At 36.7% G+C, this 19,891-nt stretch overlaps 1 protein-coding gene across 1 annotated transcript; it reads right to left on the reverse strand.

Moving 5' to 3' along the window:
* Positions 1–713: 713 nt before the first annotated feature.
* slc13a5a (solute carrier family 13 member 5a) lies at positions 714–16,702 on the reverse strand. The gene is made up of 12 exons (XM_007259592.4): positions 16,504–16,702; positions 14,119–14,247; positions 13,815–13,951; positions 13,122–13,318; positions 11,555–11,738; positions 10,349–10,471; positions 9,922–10,134; positions 7,101–7,207; positions 5,749–5,870; positions 5,185–5,346; positions 2,644–2,781; positions 714–1,401 (listed from the first exon to the last, which is right to left on the reverse strand). The coding sequence occupies exons 1-12, from the start codon at positions 16,603–16,605 to the stop codon at positions 1,276–1,278; spliced, it is 1,740 nt and encodes a 579-aa protein (XP_007259654.2). The 5' UTR covers positions 16,606–16,702; the 3' UTR covers positions 714–1,275.
* Between the last annotated feature and the right edge of the window lie 3,189 nt (positions 16,703–19,891).

Genomic DNA, 19,891 nt, shown 5'->3' on the forward strand with positions numbered 1-19,891 from the left:
ACACGTTCCTACCTTGTCATGTTGCCATTTCTTTTTCTAGTCACTGATGATAACAAGCTATAAAATTGTTTCAGGTGTTATTTTGTCCTATACTTCCTGCAGACACGTCTTACAATGTGCAACAACAGTATGGAGTCTTTGTCATTTTTCTTTTTTGTTTTAGATTCGTGTAATGTGTGCAGCATGTAGTTTTGGTCGTGCCTTGAAAAAATGTTGTTTTAAAGGTTGCACTAAGAACTTAGCGTACTTTTCTGCATTAATGCTGCATCACAAAAATGCACTGACACAACCCCATACTGTGATAGACCATGACTTTTGGATTTGATAATGATAATAGTCTGATTGATTCTTTTCATTTTTGAATCAGAGCTCACAGCAACCATTTCTTCCAATAAATATGTGGATTACTGACTTATTTGACCACAAAACATGATTCCACTGTGTGATGATCCACCTGTTGTGATTCTGCATTGAATAGTAAATTTCTGCGTGTCATTTGTGAATGTAAACATTACTGTAAAGTAATCTCTTGTCTACATGGTTCTATCAGCTATTGTTGAATGACGGTTTTTGATGCTGGGCTGTTTGAGGGTTTGATACAGAATTGTTCCAAAATGTACTTCATATAAAAACGTCTTACATTGAATTCCACTGTAGATCTTTTGTTTCTCTGTCTGCATAAGATTTAAAATAAGAACACAGGAAGACACAAAAAATATTAAACTTTTTTAATATTACAAACATTCCATCACATTTGATTTAATATAAGTCGAGACTACCATGTGAAACATATTCAAATTTATATGTAACGTCACATGGCCAAAGGCTGTAATATAAAGAGCCGTCCTGAGCTGTCCTATCTAATCAAAACAAACAGTATTCATATATATTTATGCATATACATGTTTAAAGATAAATAGAAAAATATTTTATTGTATACAAATATGATTCTCAGTCTCACCGGTTTCCATGAGTATCCTTCATAAGGTTTTATGTAATAAATGAAATGTAAAAAATTATTGCCATCACCATCATATTTATATAAGGTAGTTGCTGTACACAGATTATATATTACATCTGTACTGATAAAGTATGTGTATGACACACTGTCACAGTGTATAAGAGCAGGTAAGGATGTGCTGGCTCCTCCAGTGACACCCGTCAGAGGTGTGATGAAGGCGCCACCCTCAGCTTCTTAGCTTTAAGTGCAGTCGAGGGGGCTGCTGTTGGTGTGTGAGTAATCTGTTGTGCTGGCTGTGTGCTGTGTCCAGTCTCTCACACCCCTGTGGTGTTAGCCCAACTGGGAAAGGAGTCCAAGCCAAACAGAGGTCTGCCCCAACTGTTTATCGCCAGGGTGATGCACAGGATACCAATGATGTTCATCACAATACCTGTCCTGGCCTGAGGAGGGAAACGCAGTTTAATACCACATTTATAAAAGATCAAATGTATCAAAAGTAAAAAGATCAAGAGTAAAAATACACTGGCAGTCAAAAATAATAACCCCCAAAAATTGTAAAATAGCAAAAACAGAAACAAAGAGGCAACAATGGCAAAAAAAAGAGTTGTCTTCTTATGCTGATGGCTGTTTTTTAAATTAGTCGCAATAAACTGCTTTACACATTTGCTTTATTGCAGTCAACACACTTCCTATAGTGTCTGGATCAGATTATATTCCCAAATGAAGGATTACAGCAGATCTTTGCGAGACTCCTCTGTCACAGGATACTGAAGTTCCTTGCGAGAAGCATTGGCATGGTTGCAGACATGCATTAAAGCCACTGTTAAACCCAGCTCCAAAACATTTAACTCCACTATCCCTTTCGAGAGTACATTAACCCAGTACAGCGAGTATTAACATAGCAACTCAGCAGAGCTAACAAACACCACTAACCACATAAACTAACAAGAAATACTGACCACATTTAAAGGAATTTTTATTGTAAAGCCCTATCCAGACGGGATAAGTTTCTCAGGGGCATGTCTGTGAAAAATATTTTACACTTCTACTCAGTGATAAAACTCCTGCATCCGGACTGCAATTGAAAAAACAGGAGGACCAGTGAGTTTTTTTTGGCTTTCTCGGTCATGTGACATTGCGTTCAGTAGCTCCTCCGTTTGCACTCACTGTTGTGTTTAGGTGGATCACCATGGAAATGCGCACCCAAATGTAATCACGGTACATAGCAGTAGACAAATAGCTATGTTATTAAACATGAAGTGGCAAAACTCCGAGATGTGCATCTGGACGGGACTTAAAATACCGGAGGACCACAGAGTTCAGTGAAAAACAGTAGGTAATTCAGCCTGTAATTTTCTCTGGACGGGAATAAATTCACAGAAAAGAAAAATTACCCCAGGACCCCCTGAAAAACTAATTCTATCCAGTTAGGGCTTAAGGAATAATGACAGATTACATATGTTCAGAAGTTTGCCTGGAAAGGTTAATGTGGCACCAGGTCCTGCCCTGGATTGGTATGGAATAAAGGAAGATCTGTATTGGCTCCAAAAACTGACAGGTCCCTCTCTACACTCAATATTTCCAAAACAGCTAATTATCAGTGTATGAGAGCAACACTTTTTGACTGCTAGTGTACTTACATTTAACAATTATTTACACTCTCACCACAGATTTCTACTCACCATGTCTGACACTTTTAGATAGCCGTAGGAGAAGACGATTGCATTTGGAGGGGTTGCCACTGGAAGCATGAAGGCAAAGGAAGCGCTTAGGGTGCAGGGAATCATGACATACAGCGGGTTCACACCTATGGACTGAGACTAAGACAAGAAAAAAACAATTAGTTAGCTACTGTAAGTCATAAAGAGGACTGAATAAGTATAACAAGTGCAATATCTGACCCTATCTGATTTATCTTTTTGTACTTATCTTTTCTTAAAATGTGGTCTCTGCTTATTGCTTATCTGACAAGAAATATAGTGAGGTACTTTGTCCACTGGCTCTATAACTATAATCCTTAAAAAAATACCAGGAATTCAAAGAAAAGAAACAATTGATGCTACTGAACTAGGAAAGCAAATTTTATATGCACTTAATGAGTATATTTCACATAGTGTAGCTTAGGCTCCGAGTGGTCCATTGGACTAAGTGCTGCCACTATGATTAGGAGATTGGCCTTAGCACAATTGGCCTTGCTCTCTCTGGGTGGGTAGATGGCGCTCTCTCCACACATCACTCCAAAGGGTAATGTCGCTCAGCACAAGGCATCTGTGAGCTGATGTATCAGAGCCAAGTTGCTGTGCCTTCCTCCAAGTGCGCTGTGATGCTACTAGGCAATGCTACATCAGCAGCAGTTTAAAAAGAGGCGGTGGCTGATTTCACATGTATCGGAGGAGCCATGTGCTAGTCTTCACCCTACTGGTGTTGGGGCATCACTAGTGATAGGGGGTTGGGTAATTGGTTGTGTAAATTGGGGAGCAAATGGGATAAAATATTGAAAAAAAAAATTCTACAAAGTGTAGCTTGCAGTTTAAAGAACTAGTAAATGGCTACACTATTAAAACTATAGGTTCTTAAAAATTACTTTGCTGACATAAATCTTTAGTAGGTATATTTTACATTTACAAACTAGAAAATATTCTTCCTTCTTTATAACCGAATGGATTCATGGCAGAACCTCTTTTCTCATACGTCTAAGACAATTCGAAACTGTCTGAGACAGTGAAATACTACCACCCAGGTGGAAATGGATATGGACAGACAGAAGAACAAAGTGCAGCACACACACTGGTGCCAGATTTAAGTCAAGCCTCCATTAGCATCAATGAGCCCTCTCTCTTTCTCTCCCTCCTTGATATTTAGGCTGATATTAGGATCTTCGTCGCTCTGCCACGTGAGCCACTTCAGCCCGGACCCGGTACAAATCTCCCTATTCATAAGCAGTCTTCACTGTGCCCTACACTCATTAAGAAACGGGAGGGCATGCCAGAAGCTTCACAATAGTGAGAAAGAAAGGTGAAGCGCGACCAGAGGGGGAGGGGGCTCGAAAAGACAAGTCTGTGTACTAAAGTCAGAAGGGTCTTTCATTAATAACCAGCCCAGCTCTGAAGCTCTTTGTGAAGATACATGTGCGTTATTGCATGTGTGTGTCTGTGTGTGTGTGTGAGATAACAGATTTAGTTTAAACTAAATTAACCATTCAGATTTTGTTAGATGATCTCATTAGATCATCTAACAAAATGTCACATTAGATGTTCATACTCATGATTAGCAGATTAAAGGTTGAACTACAAGTCTAAAAACAGCTTTCAGTGCTTAGTCTAAGTTTCCTACCCCTACAATTGATCAATTTACCCTATTTTCACACTTGGTTTTACACTGATATGACAAGGCAAGTTCAGGATTACTGTAGTGTAGAGCCACTTTACAGATAAGCTCTGTATTTTAGAATGTAGAAAGCAACCTTTTATGTGTAAAGTTATGTGTGTCTATGTACATCTATGGCTCTACAGAAAAACTGTCCATATGGCCAGTAAATTCCAGACTACAGTTCATTGTTTTGTGTAACTTGTTCTGTACATCAAGCAGTAAGAATTAAACAATTGTAACATAACTTAATACTGGATGAACTAGAGGCTCCTTAGTCCTGATATATCACTGTTTATAAAAAAAAAACTGTGTACGTGAAACACGCTATCGAGTAATGGTGAGAAAAGACATCCTATCCACCAAGACTGAGAACAATTGTGCATTCTGGGACTCCTGGCACAGTGGCATTACCTGTTTTTGTATAAAGCAATCTCCTGACAATAGGGCCAAGGTTTTAGACAGTTAATTGACTGGTTTTAGGCTTTATCAATATTGATTGGGCTCTGCTACAATCATACACCCAAACAACATGTTAATAGAATGTATTCAGGAATCATAAAATTCCTGATAAACATATCATGACATCATCAGTATGAACAGCTCCAATAGCTTCTTCATTTCTGCAAAAATGCAGTACCATAATTCTTAATTCATGAAAACTGATGTCACCTTAATTACTGGTTGTGCACTGCTTTCTGTTCTTACATATTATCACCTGGTTATTGTAAAAGGACGGTTATTATTAGTTGTAACAGCCAAAACTTTGACTCCATAACATTTAATCCATAACTTCTCATTTAAGTACTGATATATTTCTGTGTAAAAGTATTTAATTAAAAGATAAAATGCTGTACCATAGAGGCGAGGATTGGCAGAAACAGGGTTGCAGTGGCCACATTGCTGGTGCACTCAGTGAAGGTAGCTATCATGAGGCACACAATAATGGCAATGGCCCATGGAGGAATGCTCTGGAGTGGAGACATCTGATTTCCAAGCCATGTGGATAATCCGGAGTCCTTTATATGTGAAGACATGCGAAGACAAAGATAGTGTGAACTGCAGACATACATCAGCTTAATTTTTTATTGCATGGATTATAACAGTAAAACCAACAAATGACTGCAAATTACTGTATTTACAAATGTTTTACTTAATATTTGATTTTTATTAAATTTAACTTTTATTTTTTGTTAAAAATGTACTTTTTGTTTTTTAGGAAGGCATTCATTATTAAATACTAACATACTTTATTTGTGTGTAAATAACTACATAAGATTACACCATTTGTATACAAGAATTTAAAGAAACTACTAGCATCATGTTATAAACATTGTGAACATGTGTTTGTTATACAATTAGTTTTCTATTGGGTAAAAAAAGTAATTCCAGACTTAAAGAGAAGTATAACTGTACATTACCTCACTTCCCTTAGCCAGAGCAAAGCCTCCTCCAAGCAGCAGCACAATGCTCCATGGCATCTTACTCTGAGCCACCTTCCACGTCAACAATGCTGATCTGGGCTCAGTGTCAGACTGTGGCACTGGAACAGAAAGAAGGAGTAGATTTACAAAAAACAAACAAAAAACAAATGAAAAATATATATATATATATATACACAGCCCTGGAAAAAAAAATAAGAGACCACTTCATTTTCTGAATCAGTTTCTTTGATTTTGCTATTTATAGGTTTATTTGTTTGAGTAAAATGAGCATTGTGGTTTTATTCTATAAACTACGGACAACATTTCTCTCAAATTCCAAATAAAAATATTGTCATTTAGAGCATTTATTTGCAGAAAATGAGAAATGGCTGAAATACCAATGCAGAGCTTTCAGACCTCAAATAAACAAACAAAGAAAACTAGTTCATATTCATAAAGTTTTAAGAGTTCAGAAATCAATATTTGTTGAAATAACCCAGGTTTTTAATCACAGTTTTCATGCATCTTGGCATATTCTCCTCCACCAGTCTTACACACTGCTTTTGGATAACTTTATGCCACTCCTGGAGCAAAAATTCAAGCAGTTCAGCTTGGTTTGATGGCTTGTGATCATCCATCTTCTTCTTGATTATATTCCAGTGGTTTTCAATTTGGTAAACTCAAAGAAACTCATAATTTTTAAGGGGTCTCTTATTTTTCCCAGAGCTGTTTGTTTTGTATTACAGAGGTTGTCAACAACATTTGCTTTACAGTTAAGATGAAAAAATGTCTCTTTGGATGAATGGATGGAGGATTGAAGGATAGTACTAAAAATCATAGTGGTCATGTGGTGGTGATAGGTGGAAAATCTTCAAGCAGAAAATAAAAAAGGTAGAAATAGGAAATTTGAAAGGATGTCAGACTGGCTGGAGGAGAATAATCTTGCCACTTTTACAAGTCAAACAATCTATTTTCAAACAACAAGGACACAATCAAAGCATAATAAAGATAGTATTAGCAATTTCAATTAATTATTAAACATTAATCATTTAGTCTAGGTGTTCATAGTACACAATAAAGGCCACAAAACACCAGATGTAACATATTACATCATGCAGCCTTATGAAATTAAAGCCACTACTTTCCATGGTGCTATTATTACTGTTTACATATTACTGTTTTACTCTAGAACAAGACCACAAAATCTGATGTTAGATTGCAAAGTCACTTATCATTTTAACCTAGAAACAAATTAAATCCAATTTTTGGTTTCCTTAGCCTAATCAGAGTCATTTTCAAACTATGTAAGTATGAATCCAAGCAGACCCACATCGGATATCTGACCTCACCTGTGTTGAAGCTTTGTGACCTCCAGAAGCAGACACAGGGGGGTTTAGAGGGAAGCACAAATAGCAGAGCAGCTACAAACACTGCCACAGTGGCATCCGTCACATACCTGTCGAAAACAGGGTCAAAGGTTAGAGGATTATGTGTCACACTGAAGGCAACTATTTAGTAAATAAGCTGTGGACGGTTTTGTACAATAATTTGCCAATGGGGTAAGCAGACGCACATGTGTGTGTGTGTGCAGATTTCACAGTTTTATTAAAAATTTAAAGCTAATCTTTGTAAATAAAGGGTAAAGGTAAATTTCAAATGAAGAGAAAAGCTTATACAACCCAAAACCATTTACTTAAGTTTTTGTTTCATTGCACATAGATAATTAATGTGTTGTTTGGTCAACTTTATTTCATTTGTTAATATGCATTCACTCCTGCATTTTAAGCCTGTAACCAATAAAAAAAACTACAAACTAAATAATGATGTGATTTCAAACAGATGATGAACAGGGGATTGTAATTATGATTTGATACAAAAGAGTTATCCACAAAAGGCTGAGTTTTTCTGGATTAAAGATGGACAAAAGATCTCCAGTTTGTAACTATGCATACGAAAATTGCTTTAAATATTTAAAAACAAATGTTCCTTAAAGAAAGAATAGAAAGGATTTCAATGTTTTGTCCTCTGCAGTGCATAATATCATTAAATCATGAAAGGAATCAGGAGGAGTTTAATTGCATAAAGAGCAAGGGTGCAAGTATAAGATGAAGCTAAGAAATAGAGTCACTTCAACATTAGCTAATAATGGATTACTTTGGCAAAGCATTACAATACAGATTTACATTCCCAAATATCACTTTAAACTATACTCTAAAAAACAGTAGACTAATGCTAGCTATGTCTAAAAGTGATGTCTCTAGGCTTGATGAATTGGCCCACAGAGAAAAGGTGCATTGTGTTTAAAATAATCAGTCTTGTAATTGTGTAAGAAGACACGGCCAAATTACAAATTGGTAAATGCTTTACCCTCCCAACTATGTGATGTTTAGAAGGCCTGAACTGCAGGAATGGATGAATATTAACAATGACCAGATGAAATATCTTTGGTTCATACTATCAGCAATAAAATAAAAAGTCAAAGTAAGTGTAAGAAACATTTTTTTTTGTATTTGCATTTTTCCTACTATTCCACATTTTGTCTGATTTGAAGTTTAGAAAAGTAATTTGGAAAAGTTTAGCTGTAATCAGTAGTAAAAGACCACTCAGAGTGAATGAGTTTATAAAAAGGCACGTGAACGCATCTGAGCTGATGTATTGACAACTGAAACACTATGTACACGTCCACTGTTTGCTTTTAGCTTCCTCTTGGAAGCTCGATTCACAAATCATCTAACATTTGACCCAGATCGGGGGGCCTATGCCACATCATCTCTCGTACAAGAGAGGACACATGAAGTGCAGAAGGCTAAAGATCAATCTGTTTGCGGTTCTTTTGTTTTTTATCCTAAACTTAGAGGCACAAAATGAAGGACAATCTGCTTGTACTCTGGGGACTCGATGTTCTGTTTCTTTCTTTGGTTTATTTTTAAAGACATCTTTATACTAACAAATCTGTTTGGCTGTTCGGCCTAATTTTACGTCAACGTGCATCAGAGAACACCTGCCATTTCAACATACAATTCTTCCCTGTTGGCACAAACCTATCGGTGCAAAATCCAATAGAACATTTACTTAGGAACTACGTGATGACTGTTAGTAGGTATTTTGGTCATTAAAAGATAAGATAAGAAAGCTAGGGTACAAACTTCTGTAACCTAATAGTAAAACCAACTAATAAAGCTATTAAACATTAAGTTGTTATTAGGTGTTGTATTCAGTTAGGACTTCAGTCTACATGATTGGTTAACCTATTACTATGGGAGAGGGAGGTGGTAGATCCAAGTGCAGAGCAAAGTGGAAGGTTATATTTATCAAATAATTATTTGTTTATTTGATTAATTATTCATAAATATACTTGAATATGATTAATATTGTCACTTCTTTCAATAGTTATTTAGAACAGAAACAGAAGGTAATGATAAAAGCTTGTGGAACTTCAAAGAAAAGTGAGCAGACTGGGAACTAGCTGAACTAGCTGGCGAAAAAATGGGAAGAAAATTCCTCAAAAGAAGTGTAGAAAAAAAGGCGGGAAATAAAACAAAGGAAAATGCCACTCTTGGCATAAAGAAACAAAAGGCAACCTTCAGTTTAAAAGACAACAAACTTAAAACACAACACAACTTAAAATGGCTAAGCACAGCTTAGCATTCTAATAAACTAGGTTCAACAGTTGGCTTTCTTTCCTGATAAACACCCCCTTGGATTTATCCTTATCTTGCGCTTCTTTTATGCATTTTTCTTTCTTTTCCTCTATGTTACCGGTCATCTCTCTACAAAGGTGCAACAAAGAGTGAAGCTTTGGGCTGTGTTTTTATACCATGTTGCATAGGTGTGGCTGTTTGACAATAATCGCCTGGGGATTCTGGGAATTGGAGTTTTAGGACCCAACTTTACTGAATTATTCCATCCATTGCCCAGCTCCCCTGCTGGTGGCTAGTGCAGCAGCACTGAGCATCACACCTATGCTGATCAATTTAAAGCAGTGGTGTCTAAACTTGTTCCTGGAGAACTTATTACAGGTTTTAGATCCAGCCCAAATTTAAAATATGGTAGCTCCACAAAGAGCACTGCTGTAAAGAAGGCTAGCTTATTATCTTATTAATGTGTTCTATTGGGGATAAAAAAATAAAGTGAAAATGGTTGTGTGTGGAGAAAAACAGTGATTCATACTCTTTGTCACTATTGAAGAGATGCGTTGCCCAGCCATCCACAAAGCCAGGTTCACGTGTGAACCACAGCACCACCAGTAGGATAAACAGTGCTAGAACATTTATCTCGCCGAAGGACATAGGGCCCAGACGCTGATGCTCTTCGCGGATCACGTTATAAGCAGCTATCTCCTTCTCTGTCTTCACTGTTCCACAGCCCCACGTTTTTCTGAAGCTATAGAGAGACACAGAGAAGGAGTAAGGAGTAAAATGAGAGAAAATGACTCTGGAGTCTAACACAAAATTATTTTTGTTAAAAGAACAGTCCTTGTCAAAACCGCCAAATAAATATAACTTTTAAATATAATTTTACAGTTAACTTCTACATGACATATAAAATTGTATGACAGTGTGTAACTGAAAGTCTTAACAGTAAAAAAAAAGCTTACTTGAAGCCCAAGAAAACAAACTGCAACCAGATCCAGGCCAACGTGAGCATGATGACCATGTTCGGAAATGCAAAAGCAAACCAGGAGGCAAAGTTAATGACATCTGGGTTGTCTTTGAAGAGCCTGAGGACAGAGTCCAAGACTTCAGACAAATAAAGATTGAGAAAGATTTCCACATGGAACCATTTAACAGGTGGATATTGGTCATCAAATACAGACACTAGTTATGTTAACACAGATTCCAAATGTTTCCGTTGGCCTCCACAAGACAAATATTACACAGGCCAAAATATGCAAATACAGCAAATAACCCATGACAGCATTTTTGTACTTTTGTGTACTTTGAGCATCTAAATAAATCAAATTAACAATAAACAATGTTGAAAAAACTGACAAAGCAAATGCAATAAAGAGTACTATATTAAAAATACAGTTTTTAAATACAATTTTCAGCATTTTTTTTAGAAGATAATAATCAAATCAATAAACAAGCAGGACAAAATTGTCATTACACACTCCTATAACTAAATAATAGTCCCAGCTAGTTTGTACAGAATAATATGCCTTAAAGCCAATTCATGCTTCTGTGTCAAATCTACGTGGTAGCCTAAGTGTAGCCTTGTACTCCACATTGCTACATTACTGATGGGCACCTCCTGACAAATGTAAATAAACATTGTGGCGATCCAGACTGAAGCAACTGTGATTGGTCAGCTAAGCATCATATACGCACTTTCGCCTACTGTTATTATATATTTTGCAGAGTGGCACAGACACACTAACGCAAAAGTACAAAGCATAGGCCACTTGCACAGACTACGCCCTGGAATCTGTGTTGACTTAATACAAGAAGTATAAATATCCGTTTAGTATATAATGAGCTTAAGTATTGTTAAAAGATTAATGGGTTAGTAATGCATTTGGTGACTCTGTATTTAATACCGAAGTAAAAATATAGATATTGTGCATATTAGGCATATTATTATATTGTATATAAATGAGAACATTGTCCTGAAATGTGACTATCATACATGTACACATTACAATGGTGATGATAATAAAACAATTTTTTTAATATATTCATTATTCATTAACCAAGTTTTCACCAGTTGCAAGACGTACAGAACACACAACATGCAGCAACTGAATTTCAGTACTTACTGTACTGTACTAATAAAAGAGCAAAGTCAGAAACAGGGTACCTACTGGCTCATCTGTCCGGTAAGTACTAAATTGGGTCCAGTGCCAGTGAGAGTGGCAGTTCCGCCAATGCTGGCAGCGTAACACACACACAGTGTCATGCCCTTACACATCCGCAGCCTTTCTTCAGCCTCCCTGCACCTCTCAATTCTCTCAGTATCCAGGGAAAACCTGTGGCTATTCAGAATAACTGCATAAACCAAAAACAAGAGTAACAAGATGTTATCAAAAGATAACATACAAAGCAGCACCTAAAACAGTCACTGCCCCAGTCACAACAGTGGCTCTGTGCTACTGATACTGTGCACATATTCAGGGTTTCCTCCATTTTTAGTAGCGACAGCAGAGTCATGTTTGGCTCAAAACTACTGAAGCAATTTGGCTATACACAATGCTATATATACTCCTGTATACAATGCCATTAAGGAGCTAAAAAAAGGGTTCTGTTCATTTTTTTTTTTGTCAGCTTACAAAAATGAAATGAAATGCATTTAGCATTAATTATCATTACTGTTTATTGATCAGTTTATTGAGTTTTCAATCTCTTCACAAATTTTTGAATATCGTGAACCATATTATACCCTGAAATATTGTGCCATATCACCCACCCCTTATTATCACCTCAGGGAAGTACTTTTTTACTGTTTTTTTTTGGCAAAAGAAAAATTCACACTGTGCTCATTTCCCATTATATATCTACTAAAGACAGATTATATCTGTCCAGTATAATTTATTTTACTTTAATCCTGGAAATATGGATATATTTGGAGTGCATTATTATTAGTATCATGACATTCTGGATCATTGACTTCTGTTACAAATCTGATAAAAATGATTGTATTTTTTTAATATCTCAGATAGGAGTGTGCCATATCATACTGTATGCAATAATAAAATGTAATTTTCATTTTGTTGCAGTAGTGTATTCTTGAATATTTTTTTTGATTCACTGTTTTGTCATATCGCCAAGAATATCGTTATCGCAAAAATACCATGAAATAATGTGATATTATTTTAGGGCCATTTCGCCCATCCCTAATTCTGGCTTTATGTGACTTCAATATGGCTTTAATTTAATTTAGCCTAGAATTGCCAAATGCTCAATGGTTTATTGTGCCATTATGAGGATTCTAAAAAGTTCCTATAGTTTGTCTGTCGATATGTGGCACTGGTGTGTGACGGGCTTTACATTACACTGTGAATGTTGCTTTAAACTGTAAATCCACATGTCTTTCATCTCTTCTTTAACTGTCTACTTCCCATATCTGTTGTTTTAAATTTAAGGATTTGCGATTCATATAATTCCACTGCAAAAGATGCCACCTCTGCAGGATAGAGGAAACACTGATATGTGTGTTTGTTTGATTGTATATATGTAATGAAAATCAGCTGTAAAAGGGTGCATGGATGCTTAAGTTTAAATGTGGTATTATGACACTGTTTGAGGTTTCTAAACCTCAAAAAATATTGCTCCAAGGCAATATATAGAAAATGCAGCGAGGTCAGATATCAAACACCACATTAAACAATGCCTGTACTGTGTTCTACAGCTCAGACTGACCAGTCCACTCACCCTGAGCATCAGCCTGCTTCTCGGATTGCTTCTCCTCACTCTCCACTGAAGTAATGGGCCTAGGATCCTCGTCTCTCGCTGTGGTGTCGAGCTGCATCAGCACAGCCTGCACTATGGGCACCATCATGGCTGTGGTAGCAGTGTTACTGATCCACATGGAAAGGAAGGCCGTCACACCCATGAAGCCTAACATGAGCCTGTGCGGAATCGCAATGGTGATACAAAAACAATTACACTTGCCCTGAAGTTACCAAGTTACTGATTGCTTATCTATGAACAGAGACGAGAAAAATGATTATGCATCACAATTGCACCAATAAAGATAGTTAAGCTGCCAATATCTTTGGTATTAGTATGTAGGTCTAGGTCTTGAGCTGTACAATAACACATGTAACAACATCCTTAAACAAAGGACATTATATGAATGCTCACACTTCGATTAAGGCCTGATAGTGAGTGCAGTTGGATGGATTTTATTCCCAAATTGTGCAGATATTTCACATTCTTTGATCCACAGTGTCACATATGAAGTGGAAATAAGTAGAAGGCATTAGAACAACTGGCAGAACTGACATCCACATTCCCACAGGTCAGTGCAATGACATTCAGCATGTCTGCATACATCTATACACATAGTGGATCATCTTAACTCGTTATTTATTATATGACAGACATGGTGTAGAAGGTACTCACAGTGCTGGCCGTACCCCAACAATGAGCAGCACCCGCAGTGCAATACGCTTGTGCAGGTTCCAATGCTCCACAGCCACGGCTACCATCAGCCCACCCAAAAACAGCATGTTTGTGTCATTGAGGTACTGCCTACACACCTAGATAACGCACACATATACACACACACACATGCACAAGCACCTGACATTACTACCTCAAGGCCAGATACAATAAACACTTTTATACAGTTTTATAGCATTTTATAGCTTTGGTGTAGTTGCTAAATGCAGAGTATTGTCATGGTTAACAACAGGTGAGAACTTACGTCTTTGGACTGCATGACACCGAACAGAGGGAAGAGGATAGCAGGCAAAAGAGCAGTTACAGCCAATGGTATCACCTCTGTACACCAGTACACCGCCATCAGCCCGATAACGTACGCACAACTAGCTTCCTGTACAGAAGTCAAGCACCAAAACCATGAGCGTAGTCACAGGCAATCACCACATTGTCTTTATTAATCTTTAATAAAACATCTAGTGTGCAATAAAGAACCATTTCTCATTCCCATGGATATTTTTTGTTATATGCTTTTTAACGATTCACTTTGGTGAAGGAGATGCAAATTACGATTGTGAGTACTAGAGACTGAAGGATCACTTAAACTCACATATTTGTAGAATAAGCAAAACTAAACTCATGAAGAGTTCTAAAGATTTTTAAAACCACTAACCAGATAAACCTCTCAAGAGTACATCACTCAGGCCAGTACAGTGAATTTTGTTATAGCTAGAAAACAAGGCTTAAGACACTTTGAAACAAACTGTTTAGTTCTGTATGCTGCTTGGAGTTTAATAAAAGTTTTAAATGTGGTTCATTTTAAAAAGCAAAGTTTATTTAATCTTGTCAGAGAAGACCTTTATGATGATGTATTACCAAATCTGGAAAGATTTATTTAACATCAAGTTCTGCTTTTGATCATCTCTTGATCATCTTGATCTGCTCGTGGCCTCAAAAACTGATCGCTCTATCTCTAATAAGTACATTTATATTTATGGCATTTGGCTGACGCCTTCATACAGAGCTACGGACATTTAAATCATATTACACAGGTATGTAAATGTAGCATATTTTAGCCTTTCCCAAGGATTATAGAGAAAAAAAGTAGTGGCTGTGCTGTGAACGCATGTACTACAACATACACTTTGCAGTCATGGCTGTTACATCCTTGCATAACACTGAGACCAAACTCCAACAATAATTTATGCTTTTTTTCCCCACCCTGTCCATATCTTCTCAGGGTCTCTGTCACTGTTTCACTACTGTTTTAAAAGATACAAACAACAAGATAACTTCACCTTTATAAATTGCTTCCAATAATTCATAAATAAAAGGAATACTGAGAAGCAAAAATATATAGACTAGTAAAGTATGTCTCACCTTAAAACTATATAGAACGAATTTAAAGCATCTTATCTTTTAAAGAATGGGAAACAGTTCTTAATCTCCCCTCATATTGATTAATTTCCACTCTGTACTTGGGGATTTGTCACTTGAGCTTGTTACACTTTTTTTGCTATTTGATTTTATTATGCAGCACTTTGGCCTGGAATGTAGTACAAGTGTTTTGTGAATTTATCATTTTCATTATCCGGATCACTGAGGGGGAAAACCTTGGCTTAAACAGGTAATACATGAGAAGGTGCAAAGTTCTCTTGTTATTCAGTCACTTCTTGCATACATAAACTTGCATACTTGAGCAAAAAACAGCCTAATTACATTAAACTGTACGAAAAGTAACTGCTCATTAAGTGAGAGAGACTTGGCAAATGTTATTGTTGTGATACACATTATTTTTTTCTGAGTATATTGTAGATATTGCCAGTGCACATAATTATAATAAAGATAGTGTAAATCACTGTATTTATTATGGGATATCATTTAAGAATCATTTTAAGAATCTGCATGGCCAATTTGTTTTACTAAATATCATGAATCATAAATTATTGTGTTTATATATTGTAACATAATTGTACCATATCACCCAACCCCCCAGGGAGTTGATCATTTGGAAACTAAGCCTCTTCCTGAGGAGTTAAACATTCCATAGATTTCCATAGACAGAGGCCCACTTTCAGAGGCTCCAAAACAGTGGCTCCACCAGTGAATCCCAGTAAAGACAGGCAGGTTAGGGAGTTCCCACGGTCTGCTGGAGAAGGGCGTTTCAATGAGGCCAACAAAGAGTAAAGCCAACACGGGGGGCAACGGGGAGCAGAGGGTGGCTGCTGCTGAAGCCCCTTAGGAAAACATAGCCATGTTGGGGGGCTAGCTCCTCTGTAACTACTATGGAAATCCGGCATCAGCACTCACTCAGCTCTCACTGTTGGAGCATATCTCTCTAACCACGTGTATCAATTCAGACCATACATTCAGACATTCCACTGCAACTTAACAAAACACGTTAATGGTTATTTTTTAATCAGAATTCATTATAATACATTAATTCATTAAGAACAAAACATTTATTTTATTTTTTTATATATATATATATAATTTATTGATTTTTATTAGTCTTTTAAATATTGGTCCAGTGGTCGTGGTGCACTGTTTGTACACAGAGCTCGCTATCACTCCACCGCTGTTTCTGCAACTTTTTTACGACCCCCGAGATAAAATTGTGTAAAAGTGTGTAAAAGTCATGGTGCCCTACCTTCGCCACGATGACCAGAGGCAGCGGAAGCAGCAGAAATGGAGTGCAGAAAAGGATGAGTCCATTCTTCACCTCCCAAATGTACCTGAACACATGCACCATGATGCGCTGAGGTATTTACAGTAAACGCTGCTGGAAAAAGCGCAGAGCGCGCGCTGCACCGGCTCAAAAGGTGCGCGAGCGAGAAACGTCACACAACGCGCGCTCGCTCTCCCTCACGTATACGCGCTCCTCTACGCCTCCCTCTCTCCCTCCCTCATTACACACCCTCCTCAGTGTCTCTCTTTCATTCATTACTCTCTCTCTCTCTGTCTCTCCTTTTCTCCCTCCCTCCCTAATTTTCAATCACACACCCTCTCTCAGTGTCTCTCTACCATTCATTATTCTCTCTCTCTCTCTCTCTCTCTCTCTCTCTCTCTCATTTTCAATACTCTCAGTGTCTCTCTCATTCATTATTCTCTTTCTCTCTCTCAATCAGACACATCCTTCAAATCAGTGTCTCTCTATCAATCATTATTATCTCTCCCTCTCTCTATTTCTCTCTATCTTTTAATCAGACACCCTCCTTCACTTCAGTGTCTCTATCGTTCATTATTCTCTCTCTCTCCCTCTCACACATCATTCCTCAGTGTCTCTCTATCATTTATTATTCTCTCTTTCCCTCTCTCAATCACACATCCTCATCAGTTTCTCTCTATCATTCATTATTCTCTCTCCCTCTTTTTCACACATCCTTCCTTAGTGTCTATCATTTTTTATTCTCTCTCTCCCTCATTTTTTAATAACATGTCGTTTCTCAGTCTCTGTCTATTCATTATTTCTCTTTCTTTATTTTCTCTTTCAATGACACATCGTTTCTCAGTGTCTCTCTATCATTAATTATTTTTTCTCTCTCCCTCTCTTATCATTTATTATTCCATTTCTCTCTGTCTCTCTCTATAAATATCAGATTATAATAAGCTTTATTGATATGACTGGAATGATACATGTTGCCAAATCATTGCATAAAGAATAACACAGTTCTGAATAAAAATATCAGTAATTCAAATAAAAGACTGATTCTTACAAACTGAGACCTCTCTCCCACCTCACTTTCAATCACAATATGTCTCTCTCTCTTTCTCTCTCTCTCTCTCTTGCATGCAGTGAACATGCACAAGCACAGTGTGATCAGTCACTCTTCAGAAAATATTAACTTTCGTTCTGTTTCGTGAGATTTATTACACACCTGATACTAGAGAATAAATAAACACCACGTGCTAATCTGGAGAAAAAAACATACTCTGGGCTTTACTTGAGAGAAATTTAGCACAGATAAATTAAACTATGCTGGGTTTCAAAGTTAATCATTTTTAGGGAAATTTAGCGAATATCTGGAAAACCAAGAGAAATCCACCTTACAAAAGTTTAAATGGCTATTTTTTATTCAGCTGATGAAACATTTAAGTTGAGTCAACAAGAAAACTGGCTAAATGTGGTTCTTTATTTTGTTGCACAAGATACACATTTTGTACAGTATAGCCTGTGATTAAATATTAACAAATTCAATGATCTCAAAAATCTTTAACAAAAAAAAACTAATAACATTTATTACATTATAACATTTTATTTATTTTCTATAAGTGTAAATGCAATTTGACCTTTTAAATTTAAATTAGAATTTGACAGAATGTCAGAATAGATTATTGTTCTGGTAACTTAATTGTTATCTAAATAATCTTTTGTACTTGTTCACATAGTATAACTGATAATATTATCAGTATATAACTAATAAAGACAAATGTGTTTTGTACAGTCAGTCCTAACTGTGGATATTCCTATTTTCACCAATCACAGTGAAACTGCCAGGGGAATCAATATCACCAAAAGACATCAAACCACTCCTGTGCTTTGTTGTATTTACAAACTGGTTGTGTGTTTAGAAGGGGGGAAAGGATGAAAGGGAAATGGGACAGAGATATTTACATAGAGATATAGATGACAATTCAAGCATGTTCTATATTATAACAAATACAAAATCCTGTTGTTTACACACTTATTTAATGTGTAGGATTTTTTAGACTATTCTGTCAACGTGATATAATTGTCACACATGATGTCAATCAATACACAATAAATCCACATTTTTAAACAATCAATAATAAATATGTTTTATAAATGATAAATTGTGTATAGTAAATACAAATAGTACATGCAAACAAGCATTGCATGTTGTTCAGACTAGTTGTGGGTGTTCTCGTATTTACCCTCCAAATGTTGGGGTAGGTGGTGGATAAGGGCTTTGGCCTGGCCTTGTCAGTTTGCCCCTAAGAACACTACAATATTGTAAAACTCAAAAACTGTTGTGTTTATTTAAAGCAAAATTATTGCTTGTACAAAAAAATAGCCAATTCAAAAAACTCCAAAACTGCAGCTGTATTATTAATGGATTTTGGGAGTGAATTGTTTAATTGTTTTTCTTATTAGCCCACCTTATTATCTTGGAAAAAATACAATATGTGCTTGATGACTACAAATGCACATTCAGAGATGCTCTTCTACTTCGGATTGCAGGAGTTTCTGGTAAAGAACAGAATTCATGGTTTGGTCAATTATGGCCATTCACATGGGCCTGGAAGCAGCAAGCAAAGCCCTAAGCATCCCTGCATCATCAAATTACAATTATTCAGTTTTACTGTTGGTATAAATAATCGTTTAGAGGTTAAATGTTTGTGGTTAAAAATCAGTTCAATGACTCGTTTCATATAAGCTCTACTTACAACAGGACCCCTAACCCTAAACAGGCTGAAAAATAAAAAAACAGTAACAGTATACTGTAGCTATAGATATCATACCACTGACTGATCACAGATGGTGCTGAAATAGACGACAGGATGGAGGGGAAGGTGGAGAGAGAAAAATGAGGAAAAATGGGAAGAGAGAGACAGGCGAAGGTAAAGAGAAGAGTCCAGGGAGAGGAATGACAGGGAGATAAACAGAGAGGATCCACTGTTGCTTTTGCTGTAACTAAACACAGCACGAGGTGAACAGGCCCGCTGAGAGACACACAATGGAGCTCTGTGAGAAAGTAAGGATGAGGTTTCCTCAACATCCAAAATTGTGGGAAATCTGTATTAGTTAGTATGCAGGTTAAATTCTAGCCAGGCAAGAGAAGTGAAACAGGAGCACAATGAGAAACAGTAGTTTACTTAGGAAGGAGAAAAATAGTTTATTCATATTGATAATTGGTGAAACAAGTACTGTATATATAATACTGTCATGACAAAACTTTATCACTGAAGTGCAAATCCTAAAGGAAAGAAAAAAATCCCAGCTCACAGAGAACATTATAAGAACATTAAGCAACGTTTTGAAAAGGTTCCACTAATGTTAGCTTGTAATGTATTGT

The sequence above is a fragment of the Astyanax mexicanus genome, chromosome 17 (assembly GCF_023375975.1).
Source record: "Astyanax mexicanus isolate ESR-SI-001 chromosome 17, AstMex3_surface, whole genome shotgun sequence".
Taxonomy (NCBI): Eukaryota; Metazoa; Chordata; class Actinopteri; order Characiformes; family Acestrorhamphidae; genus Astyanax; species Astyanax mexicanus.

What these genes read in the sequence shown, in the direction of transcription:
- slc13a5a (XM_007259592.4), bottom strand. Translation starts at nt 16,605, where the DNA reads ATGGTGCATGTGTTCAGGTACATTTGGGAGGTGAAGAATGGACTCATC. An exon ending in GAAGCAGGCTGATGCTCAGG is followed by an intron (nt 11,739 to 13,121) that starts GTGAGTGGACTG and finishes TGGTTTATGCAG; the next exon opens with TTATTCTGAATAGCCACAGG. An exon ending in CTTACCGGACAGATGAGCCA is followed by an intron (nt 10,472 to 11,554) that starts GTAGGTACCCTG and finishes CTCTGTCCTCAG; the next exon opens with GCTCTTCAAAGACAACCCAG.